General features: G+C 42.2%; 1 protein-coding gene across 1 annotated transcript; it reads right to left on the bottom strand.

The window, feature by feature from the left end:
• Positions 1–1,177: 1,177 nt before the first annotated feature.
• LOC139464308 (MAM and LDL-receptor class A domain-containing protein 1-like) lies at positions 1,178–18,109 on the bottom strand. Its single transcript, XM_071245832.1, has 13 exons — positions 17,969–18,109; positions 17,282–17,428; positions 10,735–10,991; positions 8,501–8,582; positions 7,828–7,917; positions 7,583–7,723; positions 5,982–6,238; positions 5,728–5,806; positions 5,174–5,233; positions 3,614–3,754; positions 2,841–3,097; positions 2,439–2,507; positions 1,178–1,321 (listed from the first exon to the last, which is right to left on the bottom strand). The coding sequence occupies exons 1-13, from the start codon at positions 18,048–18,050 to the stop codon at positions 1,289–1,291; spliced, it is 1,695 nt and encodes a 564-aa protein (XP_071101933.1). The 5' UTR covers positions 18,051–18,109; the 3' UTR covers positions 1,178–1,288.
• Positions 18,110–18,192: the final 83 nt, after the last annotated feature.

Below are 18,192 nucleotides of genomic sequence, written 5' to 3'. Positions count from 1 at the left end.
GGGGATCTGGTATATACATCCTCTGGGGTTGGGACTTGCGGTGCTAGTGTCTCTGCCGTTGGCTCGTAGATGGGTATTGATGGACATGCCGCTAGAAAAGGTGATAAGGCGGGGGAAAATCTGATGAGTGCCTTGGTAGGGTATGGTGATTCTGATGGGCGATGGGGCAGGTTTGGGTCTGAGATCGGAGTTCTGGAAGGTCTTGCGGATGGTTTTGAAGACTAGGTGGGCAGGACAGCTGTTGAGGGCAGTGAAGGTTTTCTGGCAAATGGATTTGGCACGTCGGGTGAGGGTGGCGATGATGGCTTGTTATAATGGATGTACTGTATGTGTGTTGCCTTTCGATACACTCATGTTCTCACTCCGTCATCTGTTGTTTGAAGCGACACGTCCAGGAATGGAAGGTGCTGATTGGTTTCGGTCTTCAGGGTGAAATGAATTCTCTGGTGCTGGGCGTTGATTTGTTTACAGGTACACATATATGTTCCCTGCCTCATAACATTTACTCACCCGATGAAGGAGTAAGTGAATACTCCAAAACGTTGTGTTCCTCATAATAAAGAAGTTGACATCCATAAATTCTCTTCCTTATGTGTATCATTTCTAAATGCCTTTCAAAGACTTGTATGCCACTCGTTGCTTGTTTGTTGGTTTCACACTAAGTTCTTATACGTACAGATTTCTGGATTAACATACTGTTTCAATTTGGGAATCGACACGTAACAAAAACATTATTTCCGCAATCCAAGGCGGACTGCTATAATGTGCGTTGTGCATCACAAAGGTGTGTTTGCGAACATTCGCAACGGTGTTGACAGCAGGTGCTCTGTGTCCGCATGAAGAGAAGATCATACGCTGTCTCTCATTCAACAAAAAGGCTAGGAACTCTAGGACGATATAGTGTAAGCAGGTTTTTTTTAAAGAGTATGGTAATGAACGTATTTAATTAGTCTAGCATCAAAATCCATTTGCCGTAAATATCTTCACATGTACAATAGCGGCAGTAGTTACCTTTGGATTAGTTTGCTTTGGATTTTTTTTAATGTTTGCTTTCATGTGCTTATAGTGTTTTATCATACGAAAGGTCGTCCATTATCCAATATGGGGGACATATTTTAAATCTTATATTCAAAGCAACATTGTGTTTGTCTTGCGAGAAACAGAACAAAAGATCGGCAAATATAGATAAAGTTTACTTATATATAACAAAAAATGATTCAAAACACATTTGCAGCACGACTTTTCAACATATTCAGTTTTAGTGTTGACTGTAATACACATTCTAGTTTCACCCAACAAGTGGATCTGGGGCGTCACTTGTCTGAAATGTGAAGAACAGTATAAATACATCTTTGAGTGACTTGATGAATGGGTTAGTATATTGTAACGGGTATTAGCGCAGCTTCGAGCATAATTTCAGTTATTTCACGGCATGTCGGCGTAATGTCTGACTGATCAAGGAATCATAATCGAGGCTAGTTGAACCCACAACCATCAGATCCCGGCACGGCTAATTGTGGCGCCTTTGAGCGCATGAGCACCTTGCGTTACATGGCATAGTACAATGTGCATTAATCAGGAGGGACACTGTAACCGCCTCATATCACACTGTGAAAATGTCACGTGTATGGTTGTGGGTGCCAGGCAGTATTGATATGGATTTCTACACACTGCCATAAGCATCAAGATACCTTTCTATCACATCAGTCCTCAGTGACTTTATGTCTGTGGAACGCGATTTTATTACTTGGTGACATTTTGAATCAATGATTTACGTACGCGATAATACGTTTTAGAATAAATTTCCACTCTGATTTTCCACACTGATTTCAGACTCATTCATAAACATTGTACACCAATAGCTGCAATATGTTTTGTTCCATCATTAACTGCATCACAATGTTTTAAATAGTGTATCGGGACTTCCGTATTCGGGCGTTATTATGCTCAAGGGCCTAAAAACAGAAATAGGCCCATATACTTAAATTCGGACATTTATTTTGGAGTGAACTTCCTTAAGTTATTTACTTAGTCCCTTAGAAAGTGGCGCTGCACCACATGAGGCAAATCGTAATGTGCATTCAACAGTACGGGCAAGTTCAAGTTCTGCATTCTATGAAGTTATTTCCGGTTTAAAGTTAAATGAGTAATGGTAATTAGTCACATTTCTACGTCTTCTAAAACAAATTGTAGAGCAGTCTAATGAGATGTCTTCAAGGCGTTCTTCATGGTACATCACTATACAAGCAGTAGTTGGTGCTTCTGTGTGTGCCTGGGCAGTGAACATCAGTCACCACATCTAGAGTTATTTCTGAAGACATTTGATAGTACACTGTCTAGCTGACATATAAGACATACAAGCCAAGTCTCACTAATGGATCCTATTCTATGGGTTTGTTTAATGTTCCGGCTGAATAACACAATTAGAAATGACATACCTTTAGTGTGACGTCATCAATGGCGAGGTCGCTTCCGTAGTGATGAAGAGCCGTAGCCGACATTGCCAGCTGGAATGTGATAGAGGATCTCTTGTTTCAAACTTTCATTAAATGTTGACGTCGCTACATGATCCTCATTGTATTCGTTTATGTAAAGTGACGGCCGGTGGCAGAGCCGGAAGCCTAGGGCAATGGCAATCACAGCAAGTTGGATCGAAATCGTTCAAACACCACTTTGCTTGTCTGCTTACTCAAGTTGTATCTTACCTAATCTCATCTTACCAGTCACCAAAATCAACTGGTGTGTTAAGGCAGTGTGTGATTATACCATTGCATAATTAACCCACATGAAAGCAGCATGCCGTGCACTATGTCTGCAGATGCTGGTGTGAGACTACTTACTCTGTATGTTCCCACAGACAGGGCGACATGCCCCTCTAACCAGTCTGGCGCCTGCCTCCCATCTCTTCTCCACAGTGTGGTCACGGTGCCGTCTGATGTCAGTTTCTGGACACGTAGAGATCCTATGTTGGCGCCATTCATATAATACCAAAAGGTCAAGGACGACGTTGTCTTGATGTCGAGGTCATGTGTTATGAGGTCAGCAGTCCAATTACTGTTCTCGACGTAGCGACCGTCAAGAAACATGAAGTATCCATCTACAATGTTAAATGTTAAATCATTTTATCTCATCGACAGGCGAGTTCAGAATGAGCTACAGATGCCGTGCTGGTGCAGCGGTTGATTGATTAGCTATAGTCAGTTATAAGTAGGCTACATTATATAGAAGTCCCTTCTGTTACGTCAGAGCTTGATTTTGGTTAAATTTGACAGAAGTTTCATAAATTCTATTGTCCGTCTCAATTATCCATCCAAACATCGATAGAGCAAACATTGAGACGGTCATATCACAAATTTGAGTTACGTCCCTTAGTGCGTCGTCTGCTGCTCTAGCTTTCTCGTGACAATGCCTTCCAAACATGATGAAAAGGTATTTGATGTTATGGTATATGATGAAAAGGTATGGTACGTGTATATGATTAAAAAAAGACAATTTTCCTATCATATCCCATATTAACCCTCGACCCGCAATTCAGCCCTCTGGCTTTCGCCCCGGATAGATATGGGGTTTGATATTTACACGTCATTTGAAATCTTCTAAATATTATACCCACGTGCAGTGGTATGATCGTTCGTTGGTCCAGAAACGAAGTCTGGTGTCGCACCCGTCCATCGAGTCCAATCTATGTTGTCTCCCTTGTATTGGGACCATCCGCACATCCCAGTCTCAAACGTACACGTGATGGGCTTTGGTTCTGTAATATACACTGAGAGTGTCACACTGTCACAGAGAGATGCATCAGAAAACTACAGGAATGAGGGAGTGAAAACAACAACGCATTTTCCAAACAGATAGACATGAAAATAGACTCCGATTATAGACACAATTTGGGTACATGTGGTAATACGTTTAATCCCATTTTATCTTCACCTTACCAAGTGGTACAACTGAAATGGGATTTAACGTCGCGTTGAAGATTGCTGCACTTATATAGCAACGTACGTGCACGTATGTGTTTGTGTGGCTGCTTGTACTAGTTTGGACTAACGCCGATTTTATAGTGCTAGCACACTGAGATACCATGCCACAGTTTACATAAATACCCCAGTCAGAAACAGTAAACTGACTACGAGCCCCTTAATGCAGAGCGCCAGGCAGTGAGTACCATCTTTTAACGTCTTCTGGTATGACGCGCCCGGGGATCGAAAACCGGACCGTCCGTTCTCCGGACGGACGCTCTACCATTAGACCATGCGTCTCACTTGGTACAACTATGAAATGGAATATAACCCTGTGGGATTCCTGGTTAAAATTGGTCCCCAGCAAACTACGCTGGTTGTGAGAGGCAACTTAGTGGATCGGGTGATCAGGGTCAGTGACTTGGTTTGATTGTCACAGTACCCCGACTGCGTGGGATGTTACTCATTATAATATCAATCACAGGATTATCTGTTCTAGACTCGACTATACACAGGCCACAGTCACATAACAGGCTGCGGTGTTTTTGCCTGGGTTTCAAACTGGACTTTGCAGAGTGATCGCACTGAAGAAAGGTACTAGAGTAACATCCTTATCATTTCACACCTCAGCACTTCGACCAGTTTGCATTGACGAAATTAATCACCCATATCAAGCATATGTTGTGGTTTAGTCTGCCTTTCTTGTCCTGTCGGTAGCCCTACCATGAATGTGGCAATATGCCCCAAAGTGCAGAACATCGACTAATTAAGTGCTGTGTTCCGCGCGGAACGGCAACGATGTTTTGTTCGGGAAGGATGCGATAAATCGATTTTCATAGAACATCTAAGTGTGACTTTGGAAATGTTATAGTCCAATACAATATCAATTTGCTGCAAATTCGAGGGCGCATGACCAAAGTTTGAAGAAGATATAAATTAGAGGTAAAATGGTCTACAAGAAACCACTAGCTTCCACTTTTTCATTGTATTAACACATAAATCATATGTTAGGAAAAGAAGGTTATGTTTCCCATAACATGCTGAACGCAGAATGATATCCGATGATATTAGGGGTGATGCTAAACTTTCTGTCTGATCGATATACTGACATTTTTTTATGCAAGAAGCGTCACCGTTGATAAGATTGGTACTTTCAAGATATATTTCTAAAGCTTCTGCTTTAGTCGTGACTTTCGTGAGTTTAACAAATAAACCTGTTGTTGGTGGTGTTGGTGTTGTTGTTGTCGGCGTTGGTGTCGTTGTCATGGGGAAGACTGAAACAACCAAACAACATGTTGACACGGTCGTGTCATCTGGTGTATTAATTGTAGGCGATTCGCTTGTAACTATTTGGTTTAAAATTCCTCGGACTCAAAATTTGGTAACTGGAGTGAATTCAAAGTTTCGAAAACGGTCATTGTGGAAACTGATATAAACCTTTGACTTATAGTCAACACACATTTTCTTCTATTTAACCTTTTCTTTACTTCTTTACTGACCGACCATGGGTTTTTTAGGCTATCATTCTTAAAAAGGAATAGGTAATTAAAAAATTATATGACATTTTTATTCTTCTACGATTCGTAATGATAAAATGTTGCCTTGTCATTCACGGTAATGTATAATTTGACCTCTGCTTTGAAATTTTCCGGTAGGCTCACCGAGATTAAATTATTACATGCTCACTATTGCCGGTTGTGGGTGACAGAATGCGTTAGTCTAAACCAGCAAGTAATGCTTGCGATTTTGTACCTACGCTGATTCTTACCTTCAAACACAGAGGCTATGATGTCGTCGATGGCAATGTCGCTGCCGTAGTGCAGCTTGGTCGTTGCTTCAATGACGATCTTATACAGAAAAAGCACACAGCCGTATAAGCATATTAATAGTAGTAATAACATTTGATTTGTGGCGCGAGAATATAGAAAGACACTCTTTCATCGTGACACGCGAATTACAAATAAGCAAAATAGTATATAACAAAAATAGAAGTTCTTACAAAGACAATATTATACTCATCACCCTAAACGTGCCGGGCAGTATGTTGACATGAGCCTGATGCCATTCGGGTCCCTGTCTGCCACTGACGGAAAACAGTTCCGTAGTGGAGTGGTCCAGCCCAAGTCGGAGCACCTTCAGTGTGCCAATGCCGGCGCCATTCATGTGGTACCAGAGGGTCATGTTGGAGGGGATGTAGGCCTCTATGAAGGGGGTGGTCAGGCGGGTGTACTCCCCAGGATGGCTGGAGTCTGCTCCACGCATGTACACGTAGTAGCCATCTGGACGTGTGGAATAGGTAGGATTTGTCCTTCATATGAAGTACACTGTCCAAAGTGTCTATAATATAGTTAATTGTTGGGTTGTTGATTGTTTAACGCTACAGTATGCCAGCTATAAGATTGCGGTCTGCTATAAGGAGGCCGTCTAGACAAGGCAACCTTGTGACTGCCGTCGTGAGCATCGACACACGCCACTGGGATGAATTACACTAACATACAGTCAAGTCCCGTTAATCCGACATCGTTGGTTGCATATGATTGTGTCGGATTAACGAGTATGTCGGATAAACGAAATTTAGTAGTATCAACGTTCGTGATCGAAAATCAAACAACTACACGATAGATAATGATTCAAACACGTTATAAAAAATATGAAATATATATTCATATTGTTATGTTAAATTATTGGCGGAATATGTTTTCTAATCATTCAACCTCTAAAGTTTAACACAAAACAACTGTTACGGACTGTTTGACAGATTCAAAATAATTTAAAAAGCATAGTCTGAAATGGAAGTCGCAACTTTGAAACTGGTACCCAAAGTTTAAGAAAGCTGCTTTCTAAGTGGCTAACGTCGACTTCCTATTGGTCATTTCATTGGTAGGTCATAGTTCGCGAAAGGTTGTTCTGACGTGACTTGTAATGGGATGTCCTGGTCGATAGCGAGAACTTGTATCTTATTTTGATAAGATTGAGGTAATCTAAGCATGTGAATTATCCTGTTTTCTTTATTTAAAGCATTAATTGTTTATTGTTAAGCATGTTTATCGCTGCAGCCGTTGTAATATGCAGCTACCAGTTGACTCGCCTCGCATCAAAACACTGGCTGTGTACTCGCGGGCAGATGACCACGGAGTACGCTGATCACTGTGTCGGATTAACGAGACTGATTAATGAGTGATTTCGGTATTTCGTTGCAAATTAGGTGTGTCGGAGTGCGAGAATGTCGGATTAACGGGACTAAATAGCGCTGAATCAATCGGTTCCCATCATTTGTGTCGGATAAAGCCGAGTGTCGGATTAACGAGTGTCGGATTAACGAGACTTGACTGTAGCTGGGGACCTATATTCTAACCCGGAATTCTTTCCCGGGTCGTATAATACAGTTAATATTAATGATAGTCTCACAGCATATAACTACACAGTGGTTAAGCTTAACACTGGCTGCAATGGTAAACTACATATCAACTATGTCACTTATATATTTTACATCAATATACATAACATTAAACTTTATATTTCATTAAACATTAAAGCGTTAACATGTACACAAAAGGTTTGCCACGGGAAACGGCGAGTAATTTACGAGTTTATCAGTAAAGTTATATTAATGTAATACTCACTTCCGGTTGTGTGGTCACCTGAAGGCCCGGATGAACGGTCATCAGACAAACCCTTGTTTCTCCTCCAATCATAATTGTCCAGGCTGTCTTGCTTCCAAACGCACCAATCCTTCTCGAATGCACAAGAGAGGTCTAGTGTGGCTTCAGAGAAAGAAGTATTTCGTTAGATTAGATGTGATGTCTGTCTTGTCTGGGCATTCATTGTAACGTTTGCGGTACGACAAAGTTTTAAGTGCACAACTTACGTCTAGGTGTTGTTGAAAGTGTGGTGGTTGGGGCTGTGGTCGTAGTCATAGTTGTTGTTGTAGTGGTTGGTCTTGTGATACCGGTCACCTCTGAAAAACAAGTATGAATTCTTGCTAAACTAGGGTTTCCGCGGGTACAGGGAACGAGTACGCGATCTCCAAGCAATAGTCAACGTTAAGACCAGGGCTCCGTTGCACGAAACGCCTTTTAATGAATCCGTTTTCCTTGTACTGACTTACGAAATTCGTTTCACCAATATCGCTTTTTTTGGAAGAGAGGTCTTATCTTAAGGTTCTTTCTGTGAAGCTCCTGGCGACTGTTGAATGAGATGCAATATACCAACTTTTGCATTAAGGAAATGTGTAAGAGTAAATTGTGAACTGCGTTAATGAGATCAATGAATGATGCAAATCACTGAAATATGTTCGCTATTGGTAATGCCGAATATCCTCAGATGAGAACAGGCTGTCTACTAAATATTTGCCGTTATTGTGACACATACATCTATTATTGGCAAAAAAGGTAAATGGCAAATGTCTTATACGGGATATCATTTTTGAAAATAATTTTGAAACGTGTAGTGTACATGAAATTGAAGACCGAATTTCCACCAGTGTTCGTGTTATACAGCGCAGACATGCCCTTGTATAAACATATGAAATGCTCGATCACCTGGAGGTTCGTGAGTGACGTCAATGTCGTCAACAGCGATGTCGCTGCCAACGTGTAGCAGCGCTGTTGCATCCAACTCAACCTGAAAATAATTAGAATATATCATATTTCAAATTAAATTTCGACATCGACAGTTTTAAACTACTCCATTAAGTATTCTGATACTGGTTCTTATTTTATCGTTTGCTGTACACCAGCCAACTGTCTTATTATATCACGTTACCAATGATAGGTCTTAACAGCTGTTCTCAGTTTCATATAACTGTGTGTGTATATATACAAACAATGGGGGATCTTGACATATGAATATTACGATCGATCGTCGGAAGAATGATCAGCTTTCAAAAATTACTGCCAGAACGGTTTCGGAACCACATCCCCACACCCCAAATTGCCCGAAACATAGCACGTGGACTATGCAAGCCCCTGCTCTTGGGTAGAGGGTCATTCTTCATTTGGACACTTCACTGAATGGTCGTAAAATGGCTCTGAGCCATTTGTATTGTTGATTTCCATTATCTACAGTAACGCGTAAGCTCTCTAGCTCTCTTTTTGTGATCAGATTGGGAATGCTTTAAAATGGTAGAATTCAACGATGGTGTGTGAGTATTCCAGTTATATGACGATGTGTCAGCATGATGTGTGAGTATTCCAGTTATTTGACGATGTGTCAGCATGATGTAGGAGTATTCCAGTTATATGACGATGTGTCAGCATGATGTGTGAGTATTCCAGTTATATGACGATGTGTCAGCATGATGTGGGAGTATTCCAGTTATATGACGATGTGTCAGCATGTTGTGGGAGTATTCCAGTTATATGACGATGTGTCAGCATGATGTGGGAGTATTCCAGTTATATGACGATGTGTCAGCATGATGTGTGAGTATTCCAGTTATGTGACGATGTGTCAGCATGATGTAGGATTATTCCAGTTATATGACGATGTGTCAGCATGATGTGTGAGTATTCCAGTTATATGACGATGTGTCAGCATGATGTGTGAGTATTCCAGTTATATGACGATGTGTCAGCATGATATGTGAGTATTCCAGTTATATGACGATGTGTCAGCATGATGTGTGAGTAATCCAGTTATATGACGATGTGTCGGCATGATGTGTGAGTATTCCAGTTATATGACGATGTGTCAGCATGATGTGTGAGTATTCCAGTTATATGACGATGTGTCAGCATGATGTGTGAGTATTCCAGTTATATGACGACATGTCAGCATGATGAGGGAGTATTCCAGTTATATGACGACATGTCAGCATGATGAGGGAGTATTCCAGTTATATGACGACGTGTCAGCATGATGTAAGATTATTCCAGTTATATGACGATGTGTCAGCATGATGAGGGAGTATTCCAGTTATATGACGATGTGTCAATATGATGTGTGAGTATTCCAGTTATATGACGATGTGTCAGCATGATGTGGGAGTATTACAGTTATATGACGATGTGTCAGCATGATGTGTGAGTATTCCAGTTATATGACGACATGTCAGCATGATGAGGGAGTATTCCAGTTATATGACGACATGTCAGCATGATGAGGGAGTATTCCAGTTATATGACGATGTGTCAGCATGATGTGGGAGTATTCCAGTTATATGACGACGTGTCAGCATGATGTGGGAGTATTCCAGTTATATGACGATGTGTCAGCATGATGTAAGATTATTCCAGTTATATGACGATGTGTCAGCATGATGTAGGAGTATTCCAGTTATATGACGATGTGTCAGCATGATGAGGGAGTATTCCAGTTATATGACGACATGTCAGCATGATGAGGGAGTATTCCAGTTATATGACGATGTGTCAGCATGATGTGTAAGTATTCCAGTTATATGACGGCGTGTCAGCATGATGTAGGACTATTCCAGTTATATGACGATGTGTCAGCATGATGTGGGAGTATTCCAGTTATATGACGTCGTGTCAGCATGATGTGGGAGTATTCCAGTTATATGGCGGCGTGTCAATTTGATGTATGAGTATTCCAGTTAAGCTGATCAATGATCATTATCAGGAGGATCTAGGAGTCGAACCCACGTGATCAGAGGATCCATGCACGCATAAGCCTAAGACGATTTCCCATATATTTTTTATTTATACATGAAAAACATAGCTGATGTTAATAATATATAATTCCGAATTAACCACATACGAAGGCAGGGAATAACCTAGGTTTGCTGAAAGTTAAGGAATCTGTTCACGCCTACCTGATACAGGCCAGGGGGCAGTTTGACTTGGGCCAGCTTCCATTCGTTGCCTTGACGACGAGACAGCCGCCACAGAAGCCTGCGTCCACCGCTTGCAGGCAGCATCGACAATGACAACGTCCCTATTCCGTTACCGTTCATATGGTACCAGAATTTGAAGGTGATGATAGACGTTACACTCAGAAAGGGGCTGACGAGACTGGCATGAGCGTCAGCGTCATGGGCGTCCTTGCCTCGGATATACACATATTGTCCCCCTGAATATAGTGGAATAAACATGTACAATAGTATGTCTATATGTACATACCATTGTCTTGAACCCACCACACCATCGTCTTGAACCTACCATACCATCGTCTTGAACCTTCCATACCACCGTTTTGAACCTACCATCACATTGTCTTGAATCTTCCATACCAGCGTCTTGAACCTACCATCCCATAGTCTTGAACCCACCACACCATCGTCTTGAACCTACCACCCCATCGTCTTGAACCTACCATACCATTGTCTTGAACCTACCACACCATCGTCTTGAACTTACCATACCATCGTCTTGAACCTACCATCCCATCGTCTTGAACCTACCATACCATCGTCTTGAACCTACCATCACATTGTCTTGAACCTTCCATACCATCGCCTTCAACTTACCATCCCACCAGCCTAACATACCATGGCCTTGAACCTACCATCACAATGTCTTGAACCTTCCATCCCATTGTCTCGAACCTACCATCCCATGGTCTTTAACCTACCATACCTCTGTCTTGAACCTACCATCACATTGTCTTGAACCTACCATCACATTGTCTTGAACCTACCATACCATTGTCTTGAACCTACCATACCTTTGTCTTGAACCTACCATCACATTGTCTTGAACCTACCATCACAATGTCTTGAACCTTCCATCCCATTGTCTCGAACCTACCATCCCATGGTCTTTAACCTACCATACCTTTGTCTTGAACCTACCATCACATTGTCTTGAACCTACCATCACATTGTCTTGAACCTACCATCCCATCGTCTTGAACCTACCATCCCATAGTCTTGAACCTACCATCCCATCGTCTTCAACCTAACAAACCTTTGCCTTGAATCTACCATACCTCTGTCTTGAACCTTACATACCACTGTCTTGAACCTTACAAACCACTGTCCTAAGCCTACCATCCCATCGTCTTAAAACTACCATCACATTGTCTTGAACCCACCATACCATTGTCTTGAACCTACCATACCATCGCCTTCAACTTACCATCCCATCGTCTTGAGCCTAACATACCATGGCCTTGAACCTACCATCCCATCGTCTTGAACCTAACATCCCATCGTCTTGAACCTACCATCCCATCGTCTTGAACCTACCATCACATTGTCTTGAACCTACCATACCATAGTCTTGAACCTACCATCCCATAGTCTTGACCCTACCGTATCATCGTTTTGAACCTACCATCCCATCGTCTTCAACCTAACAAACCTTTGCCTTGAATCTACCATACCTCTGTCTTGAACCTTACATACCACTGTCTTGAACCTTACAAACCACTGTCCTAAGCCTACCATCCCATCGTCTTGAAGCTACCATCACAGTGTCTTGAACCTACCATACCATTGTCTTGAACCTACCATACCATCGCCTCTAACCTATCACCCCATCGTCTTGAACCTACCACCCCATCGCCTTGAAACTACCATACCATCGCCTTGAAGCTACCATCACATTGTTTTTAACCTACCATACCACTGTCTTGAACCTACCATCCCATCGTCTTCAACCTACCATCCCATCGTCTTCAACCTACCATATTATCGTTTTGAACCTACCATCCCATTGTCTTGAACCTACGATCCCATCGTCTTCAATCTACCATCACATTGTCTTGAACCTACAATACCATCGTCTTGAACCTTACATACCTCTGTCTTGAACCTTACATATCACCGTCTTAAGCCTACCATCACATTGTCTTCAACCTAACATGCCATCATCTTGAAAACTACCATCACATTGTTTTGCACCTACCATACCATTGTCTTGAACCTAAAATACCACTGTCTCCAACCTACCAATACCATTGTCTTGAACCTACCATCCCATCATCTTGAAACTACCATACCATCGTCTTAAACCTACCATCACATTGTCATGAACCTAAAATACCACTGTCTTCAACCTATGATACCAGTGTCTTGAACCTACCATGCCATCGTCTTGAACCTACCATACCATCGTCTTGAACCTACCATATCATCGTCTTGAACCTACCAAACCATTGTCTTGAACCTACCATCACATTGTCTTGAATCTTCCATACCATCGTCTTGAACTTACCATACCATCGTCTTGAACCTACCATACCATCGTCATGTACCTACCATACCATCGTCTTGAACATAAAATCACATTGTCTTGAACCTACCAAACCATTGTCTTGAACCTACTATACCATTGTCTTGAGCCTTACATACCACTGTCTTGAACCTTACATACCACTGTCCTAAACCTACCATCCCATCGTCTTGAAACTACCATCACATTGTCTTGAACCATACCACCGTCTTGAATCTAAAATACCATCGCCTTGAACCTATCACCACTTGATCGTCTTGAACCCATCACACCATCGTCTTGAACCTACCATATCATCGCCTTGAACCTACCATCACATTGTTTTTAACCTACCATACCATCGCCTTGAACCTACCATACCATCATTTTGAACCTACCATCCCATCGTCTTGAACCTACCATCCCATAGCCTTGAACCTACCATCCCATCGTCTTGAACCTACCATCCCATAGCCTTGAACCTACCATCCCATAGTCTTGAACCTACCATCACATTGTCTTGAACCTACCATCCCATAGTCTTGAACCTACCATCCCATAGTCTTGAACCTACCATCCCATAGCCTTGAACCTACCATCACATCGTATTCAACCTACCATCCCATCGTCTTGAACCTACCATCACATTGTTTTTAACCTACCATACCATCGCCTTGAACCTACCATACCATCATCTTGAACCTACCATCCCATCGTCTTGAACCTACCATCCCATAGACTTGAACCTACCATCCCATCGTCTTGAACCTACCATCCCATCGTCTTGAACCTACCATCCCATAACCTTGAACCTACCATCCCATAGTCTTGAACCTACCATCACATTGTCTTGAACCTACCATCCCATCGTCTTGAACCTACCATCCCATAGTCTTGAACCTACCATCCCATAGCCTTGAACCTACCATCACATCGTCTTCAACCTACCATCCCATCGTCTTGAACCTACCATCCCATCGTCTTCAATCTACCATCACATAGCCTTGAACCTACCATCACATCGTCTTCAACCTACCATCCCATCGTCTTGAACCTACCATCCCATAGTCTTGAACCTACCATCCCATCGTCTTCAATCTACCATCACATTGTCTTGAACCTACCATACCATCGTCTTGAACCTGACATACCTTTGCCTTGAACCTACCATACCACTGCCTTGAACCTTACATACCTCTGTCTTGAACCTTACATACCACTGTCCTAAGCCTACCATCCCATTGTCTTGAAACTACCATCACATTGTCTGAAACATACCATACCCTTGTATTGAACCTACCATACCATCGCCTTGAACCTACCATCACATTGTTTTTAACCTATCACCCCATCGTCTTGAACCCACCACCCCATCGTCTTGAACCTACCATACCATTGTCTTGAACCTACCATACCATCGTATTGAACCTAAAATACAATCGCCTTGAACCTATCACCCCATTGCCTTGAACCTATCACCCCATCATCTTGAACCTATCACCCCATCGTCTTGAACCTACCACCCCATCGTCTTGAACCTACCATACCATTGTCTTGAACCTACCATCACATTATCTTAACCTACCATACCATTGTCTTGAACCTACCATACCTTTGTCTTGAACCTACGATCACATTGTCTTGAACCTACCATACCATCATCTTGAACCTATCACCCCATCGTCTTGAACCTACCACCCCATCGTCTTGAACCTACCATACCATTGTCTTGAACCTACCATCACATTATCTTAACCTACCATACAATTGTCTTGAACCTACCATACCATCGCCTTAAACCTACCATCACATTGTCTTGAACCTACCATACCTTTGTCTTTACCTACCATCCTATCGTCTTCAACCTACCATTACATTCTCTTGAACCTACCATACCATTGTCTTGAACCTACCATAAAATTGTCTTGAACCTACCACACCATCTCCTTGCACCTACCATCACATTGTTTTTAACCTACCATCCCATAATCTTGAACCTACCATCCCATCGTCTTCAATCTACCATCACATTGTCTTGAACTTACCATACCATCGTCTTGAACCTAACATACCTTTGCGTTGAACCTACCATACCATCGTCTTGAACCTACCATCCCATCGTCTTGAACCTACCATACCATCGTCTTCAACCTAACATACCTTTGCCTTGAGCCTACCATACCACTGTCTTGAACCTTCCATACCACTGTCTTGAACCTTACATACTACTGTCTTAAGCCTACCATCACATTGTCTTGAACCTACCATCCCATCGACTTGAACCTAACATCATTTTGTCTTGAACCTACCATACAATCGTTTGAACCCATCATACCTTTGCCTTGAGCCTACCATACCACTGTCTTGAACCTTCCATACCACTGTCTTGAACCTTACATACCACTGTCTTAAGCCTACCATCCCATCGTCTTCAACCTACCATACTATCGTCTTGAAACTACCATCACATTGGTTTTAACCTACCATACCAGTGTCTTGAACCTAAAATACCACTGCCTTGAACCTACCATACCACTGTCTTGAACCTACCACCCTATCGTCTTGAAACTACCATACCATTGTCTTGAACCTACCATAACATCGACTTGAACCTACCATACCATCTACTTGAACCTTCCATACCATCTACTTGAACCTACCATCCCATCGTCTTGAACCTAACATACCACTGTCTTAAGCCTACCATCCCATAGTCTTGACCCTACCGTACCACTGTCTTGAAGTCACCATTCCATCGTCTTGAACCTACGATACTACTGTCTTGAAGCCACCATTCCATCGTCTTGAACCTACCATGCCATCGTTTTGAACCTACCATACCATCTTTTTGAAACTGTCATTGCGACTGATTTATGACTACCATTGTCTGCAGTACATTTGACTCCAAGGGCAAATTACCCTGTAGCTATGTCTCCATAACTTAATTGTCATAACGTTTTAGGCGCTAATCCCCGTTGTTAATCCTCACCAACATTGCATAGTATATTGACTGTCAGTCAGCCTTGACTACCATATCACTTCCCTTTAACTACTGCTTTTTATAGTATGGCATTTATTGCCCTAATTGATCACCCCATGAACTGTGTTGGTTAATCACGCCCATATGTCCAATGTCCAAAGCAACATCATTGTCTCTTTTTCTGTCCATTGTTGTTCATTACTAAATATGTGCTACCATTGCACTGTTACTTGGGTGTTAGTCAGGCTTGGTATTCCGAGTGCTGGCATAGGGACAACCTCGAGCAGGATGTGCCGCTCGTAGGAAACGCCCTGAGGTGAGCCTGAGCTGGAAGGTCCGCTCATTGAGGTGTTTGTGTTGTCAGAGCAGGTATTCCGCTCATTGTGCAATTGTTGTTTATTGTTTACATGTTGTGCATAAAGCGTTCCGGGACCGTGATGTCGATTTTCTCCTTTATTCCCCCAAGAGCTAATTCCCCGTCAACGTGCGCGTTGACAAAACTACCAGACCATTGTTTTAAACCTACCATACCATTGTCTTGAACCTACCATCCCATCGTCTTGAACCTACCATCAAATCGTCTTGAACATACCATCCCCACCCCACCCCACCCCCCACCCCCACCCACACTCCCCGCATCACCCCCCACCCCCAACCCCCACCACCACCCCTGCAAGCGCGATATATTCATCTGAAACCATCTCAATGTTATCTCAATGCCCCATATAGACCTGATCACAATCTCATGAAAGTCAGATCTTATCGACACAAAGATAACTCTGGTCATCTCATAACAGGTCATATCAGAACGGTCTTTCATCCGACCATGTGAATGCATCTCTTATGTGAATGTATTTCCGTAAAAGTTTTGTATTTTCGAATCATGCAACCTTGATCAGTTTCCAAATCGAGAACCAAGAACTTTGTCAAAATATTATTCAACGCTTATTCTGGATTTGAAATCGTAATTGTTTTAACTATTGCAGATTAGCACGAGAGAGTTGCTTTCTGATTGGCTAAAGTCGAAATTTCTGTTAAGCATTTAATTGGTTGTTCAAAGCTGACGAAAGATTCTGACGTAACCTGTAATGGCATTTCCTCGGATCTTGGGGAACACTGAGATTTGTATTCACTACGATTTAGTCTGACCATCTCTTGCCTGCGTGGAAACCTCGCCCTACGTTAGCCATGTGTGTGATGCAAAAAACTGCGTGGTCTAAACTTACTGCCAGATGTGTGGTCTTCTTTTGGACCGGAAGTGGCATCGGAGGTGGCTTCTTTTCCAATCCTCCAATCAAACTGGTTGTTCCAGCTCTGCTTCCAGCCACAATAACCGTGATCGAAGTTGCAAGACAGAGCTGTGACTTCATGACCTACAACATCAGTATTTAATTCTGGTACTGGCATCGTTGAGCTAAGTAACCGTCATGTTAGTAACTATGAATCAGTGCAAAGTGATTCTATAGTAAGACGAGTTTGAAATGTGTTCACTTTATGATGTGTATCTATTAATTAAAACTCCATCAAATAACGTTTGAAAAATATCTAATAAATTTGATTAGTGAAGTTCAAATTTCAGTCTACTGTAAACAATAAATATCCCTTAGCACACGATATGGACCAGGACCAGGCATCCAATGATTGAAAACGTGAACATAGTTCCACGATATCCCAGTACGGTGACAGGCAATCGACCAAGTCAAAGGGTGTGACCACTTCATACTCTATAGCTGGCTCTTACGACCAGATGGGATAATGGAAACATTTCTACCCGGAATCTCCACGGAAAACATGCCCGATTGACTGACTGACTCTGAATTGAAATGTGTTGAAGCAGAAAGGTTTAGGTGTTAGCTACTACAAGTCTACCTTATTATCGCGATAACAGGGGAGGTTACCAAGAGGCTACCTACCCACCATCAGCAACATTAGGAAGAAAGGAGCTGAGAAACCGTACATGGTCATCAAACTTGACAGCACACAAGTAGCAGTCATGTACTTTTGTAGACACTAGCAGTGTACAAGTAGTTTTCACACGAATCTGGAGTAGGCCAGACAGTCTGTCGTCGATCCCAGCGATCAAAGTTTACCTGATAAACTATATTCCTGATACGAATCCCTTCTGACCTGTCTGTTT

Source organism: Haliotis cracherodii, unplaced genomic scaffold (assembly GCF_022045235.1).
Source record: "Haliotis cracherodii isolate W230 unplaced genomic scaffold, xgHalCrac1.p SCAF_1, whole genome shotgun sequence".
NCBI lineage: Eukaryota > Metazoa > Mollusca > Gastropoda > Lepetellida > Haliotidae > Haliotis > Haliotis cracherodii.
The sequence above is the reverse complement of the archived record's forward strand: the minus strand, read 5'-3'. Positions and strand labels throughout refer to the sequence as shown.

Coding starts and splice junctions, on each gene's coding strand:
- LOC139464308 (XM_071245832.1), bottom strand. CDS start 18,050: ATGACTGCTACTTGTGTGCTGTCAAGTTTGATGACCATGTACGGTTTC. Junction 7,724..7,827: donor ACTTTCAACAACACCTAGAC/GTAAGTTGTGCA, acceptor CTTTCTCTGAAG/CCACACTAGACCTCTCTTGT. Junction 1,322..2,438: donor TTGATGACGTCACACTAAAG/GTATGTCATTTC, acceptor TTCACATTTCAG/ACAAGTGACGCCCCAGATCC.